Source organism: Notolepis coatsorum, assembly GCF_963971535.1.
Source record: "Notolepis coatsorum genome assembly, contig: SCAFFOLD_2270, whole genome shotgun sequence".
NCBI lineage: Eukaryota > Metazoa > Chordata > Actinopteri > Aulopiformes > Paralepididae > Notolepis > Notolepis coatsorum.
In genome coordinates, this window is record NW_028171033.1 from 17,501 (window position 1) to 21,865 (window position 4,365).

The 4,365-nt window shown below is 59.0% G+C and overlaps 1 protein-coding gene across 1 annotated transcript in view; it reads right to left on the reverse strand.

The window, feature by feature from the left end:
* The window catches only part of LOC311248359 (intermembrane lipid transfer protein VPS13B-like), a gene marked incomplete at both ends in the record, with an annotated part of 20,125 nt that extends 16,560 nt beyond the window's left edge, over window positions 1-3,565 (reverse strand). The window contains one exon of the mRNA XM_084339254.1: window positions 3,371-3,565. Within this exon, the coding sequence (XP_084195380.1) occupies window positions 3,371-3,565 (195 nt within the window). The remainder of the gene's footprint in view (window positions 1-3,370) is intronic.
* Window positions 3,566-4,365: the final 800 nt, after the last annotated feature.

The following is a 4,365-nucleotide window of genomic DNA, read 5'->3' on the forward strand; positions in this document are numbered from 1 at the left end:
CACCGGCATTTATCCCCATTGAACAAAGCGATGGCACACAACGGCCACACGCCCATAGCGACCTCTGGCGCTGAACCCGTTAATGATCTGTGGGCGCCGGTCATTTCTTTACTACGAGACCAAACCCTGGGACCTGAGCTGGCTGAGCAGCGAGATGACATGCGTCCCTCTGATGTCACAACAAAACAAATAGGACGTATTAGAGAGTTAAGATGTTAAGACTAGCACCTCAAAATACAAAATACTAACCTTCTTACTGTCCTCTACCATCATGCACTCTTCCTAATATACTAATATGTCTCTACTATTCTGCACTCAACACTGCAGCGCCCAAGTTTCAACACTTTGATGAACATTGTTACTCAGCTGTAAGAGTCGTGCCCTTCCTTCCTGCTGACTTGTCGTACAGAACTTGTGAGTTCAGCTAAATGGCCAAATGTAAACGTAAAATGTAGTCATGTTGTTTCATAGAACGGAATGGAACCGATTAGAACAGAACAGAACCGAGTAGGATGGAATATATTACACCACCAGAGACGGAAACCAAATAAAACCTTGATTTATTCACCTTCCGTTATCCGCCTTATCAGCCCGGCTACCACCGTGAAAAATGTGCTCCTCTTATCTACTCTCAATTTCTCAATCCGCCCCCTGTGGTGCCTGACTCCACTGACCCCTCCTCAGAACCCCCCCCCCCCCCCCGTCTCACACAGGAAGGAGCACACCGACCTGACCGGCTCGAGTCAAAAGCACTACAGTAATTACCCCGGCGTCCATTATCTATCACAGATGCTGAAACAACCGAAACCAACGGATGTTGTGGTTTCGCAAAAATTAGACTTATTGCCACAGATATTACACACGCGCGCATTCCAGCGAGCAGCTCTCACAACATCCCGGGGATGAGCTCACCGATAGCCGCGGCTAACCAGAGGTGTTTGGCTTCACCTCCCTAGCGTGGTCCAAAAGGTCAGCGCTTCATGTCGACGCGCGGCGCTGAGAGGTGCGTTGTGTAAGGAGAGAACAATGTGTCTGTGGCGGGAACTGTTCGCTGGTTCCAGTCACTGGGTGGTGGGGAGGGGAGGGTGAGAGGGGAGGGTGAGAGGGGAGGGTGAGAGGGAGGGGTGAGGGGGGAGGGTGAGAGGGGAGGGTGAGGGGGGAGGGTGAGAGGGGAGGGGGAGGGGGGAGGGTGAGAGGGGAGGGTGAGGGGGGAGGGGAGAGGGGAGGGTGAGAGGGGAGGGTGAGAGGGGAGGGTGAGAGGGGAGGGTGAGAGGGGAGGGTGAGAGGGGAGGGGGAGGGGGGAGGTGAGAGGGGAGGGTGAGAGGGGAGGGTGAGAGGGGAGGGGAAGGGTGAGAGGGGAGGGTGAGGGGGGAGGGTGAGAGGGGAGGGGGAGGGGGGAGGGTGAGAGGGGAGGGTGAGAGGGGAGGGTGAGGGGGGAGGGGGAGGGGGGAGGGTGAGAGGGGAGGGTGAGAGGGGAGGGTGAGAGGGGAGGGGGAAGGGTGAGAGGGGAGGGTGAGAGGGGAGGGTGAGAGGGGAGGGGGAGGGGGGAGGGTGAGGGGGGAGGGTGAGAGGGGAGGGTGAGGGGGGAGGGTGAGAGGGGAGGGTGAGAGGGGAGGGTGAGGGGGGAGGGTGAGAGGGGAGGGTGAGGGGGGAGGGTGAGAGGGGAGGGTGAGAGGGGAGGGTGAGAGGGGAGGGGGAGGGGGGAGGGTGAGAGGGGAGGGGGAGAGGGGAGGGGGAGAGGGGAGGGGGAGAGGGGAGGGTGAGGGGGGAGGGTGAGAGGGGAGGGTGAGGGGGGAGGGTGAGGGGGGAGGGTGAGAGGGGAGGGTGAGAGGGGAGGGTGAGAGGGGAGGGTGAGAGGGGAGGGTGAGAGGGTGAGAGGGGAGGGGTGAGAGGGGAGGGTGAGAGGGGAGGGTGAGAGGGTGAGAGGGGAGGGTGAGAGGTGAGGGGTGAGAGGGGAGGGTGAGAGGGTGAGAGGGGAGGGTGAGAGGTGAGGGGTGAGAGGGGAGGGTGAGAGGTGAGGGTGAGAGGTGAGGGGTGAGAGGTGAGGGGTGAGAGGGGAGGGTGAGAGGGGAGGGTGAGAGGGGAGGGTGAGAGGGTGAGAGGTGAGGGTGAGAGGGGAGGGTGAGAGGGTGAGAGGGGAGGGTGAGAGGTGAGGGGTGAGAGGGGAGGGTGAGAGGGGAGGGTGAGAGGGGAGGGTGAGAGGGGAGGGTGAGAGGGGAGGGTGAGGGGGAGGGTGAGAGGGGAGGGTGAGAGGGGAGGGTGAGAGGGGAGGGTGAGGGTGAGAGGGGAGGGTGAGAGGGGAGGGTGAGAGGTGAGAGGTGAGGATGAGAGGGTGAGAGGGGAGGGTGAGAGGTGAGGGTGAGAGGGGAGGGTGAGAGGGGAGGGTGAGAGGTGAGAGGTGAGGATGAGAGGGTGAGAGGGGAGGGTGAGAGGGGAGGGTGAGGGGGGAGGGGGAGAGGGGAGGATGACAGAAATGAGGGCTGGACGTAGCGTTGTATCCGCTCCGACTTGATGGAAGGTCTGCAGACGGTATAAAGACGACCTTCTCACAGATTCTTCTTTCATTACAAGATGAACGCCTAATATCCATCCATGTTGGCCACTGGTTTATAATGGGGGGGGGGGGGAATTCCTATCAGTTAATTGATCATTTCCACTGGTGCCCCAGCAAAAAAGAACCTCTCACCTGGCTGTGGTTTGCAGTAGGGCTCGACCTCTTGACCTCTCACCTGGCTGTGGTTTGCAGTAGGGCTCGACCTCTTGACCTCTCACCTGGCTGTGGTTTGCAGTAGGGCTCGACCTCTTGACCTCTCACCTGGCTGTGGTTTGCAGTAGGGCTCGACCTCTTGACCTCTCACCTGGCTGTGGTTTGCAGTAGGGCTCGACCTCTTGACCTCTCACCTGGCTGTGGTTTGCAGTAGGGCTCGACCTCTTGACCTCTCACCTGGCTGTGGTTTGCAGTCGGGCTCGACCTCTCACCTCTCACCTGGCTGTGGTTTGCAGTAGGGCTCGACCTCTGACCTCTCACCTGGCTGTGGTTTGCAGTCGGGCTCGACCTCTCACCTCTCACCTGGCTGTGGTTTGCAGTAGGGCTCGACCTCTTGACCTCTCACCTGGCTGTGGTTTGCAGTAGGGCTCGACCTCTTGACCTCTCACCTGGCTGTGGTTTGCAGTAGGGCTCGACCTCTTGACCTCTCACCTGGCTGTGGTTTGCAGTAGGGCTCGACCTCTTGACCTCTCACCTGGCTGTGGTTTGCAGTAGGGCTCGACCTCTTGACCTCTCACCTGGCTGTGGTTTGCAGTAGGGCTCGACCTCTTGACCTCTCACCTGGCTGTGGTTTGCAGTAGGGCTCGACCTCTGACCTCTCACCTGGCTGTGGTTTGCAGTAGGGCTCGTACTCGTGGTCCATGGCGCAGGTGACCATCTTGAGGATGCGGTGCACCGCGCTGCTGTGGAGCCGCACGTCCAGAGGTCCCACCACCAGCCTCTTGATGGACGTCTCCTGGACCAGGGGAGCGGCCTCCTCCTTCCCCACTGCGGAGAACTCCTGGGGTCCTGGAGGTCCTGGAAAACACAAGGTGTGGACATTACATCTCTGCTCCCCTACAGAACTCCTGAGGTCCTACACACGCTGGAGAACATCTCTGCTCCACTACAGAACTCCTGAGGTCCTACACACGCTGGAGAACATCTCTGCTCCCCTACAGAACTCCTGAGGTCCTACACACGCTGGAGAACATCTCTGCTCCACTACAGAACTCCTGAGGTCCTACACACGCTGAGGAACATCTCTGCTCCCCTACAGAACTCCTGAGGTCCTACACACGCTGGAGAACAGCTCTGCTCCCCTACAGAACTCCTGAGGTCCTACACACGCTGAGGACCATCTCTGCTCCACTACAGAACTCCTGAGGTCCTACACACGCTGGAGAACATCTCTGCTCCCCTACAGAACTCCTGAGGTCCTACACACGCTGGAGAACATCTCTGCTCCACTACAGAACTCCTGAGGTCCTACACACGCTGAGGAACATCTCTGCTCCCCTACAGAACTCCTGAGGTCCTACACACGCTGGAGAACATCTCTGCTCCACTACAGAACTCCTGAGGTCCTACACACGCTGAGGACCATCTCTGCTCCCCTACAGAACTCCTGAGGTCCTACACACGCTGGAGAACATCTCTGCTCCACTACAGAACTCCTGAGGTCCTACACACGCTGAGGACCATCTCTGCTCCACTACAGAACTCCTGAGGTCCTACACACGCTGAGGACCATCTCTGCTCCCCTACAGAACTCCTGAGGTCCTACACACGCTGGAGAACATCTCTGCTCCCCTACAGAACTCCTGAGGTCCTACACA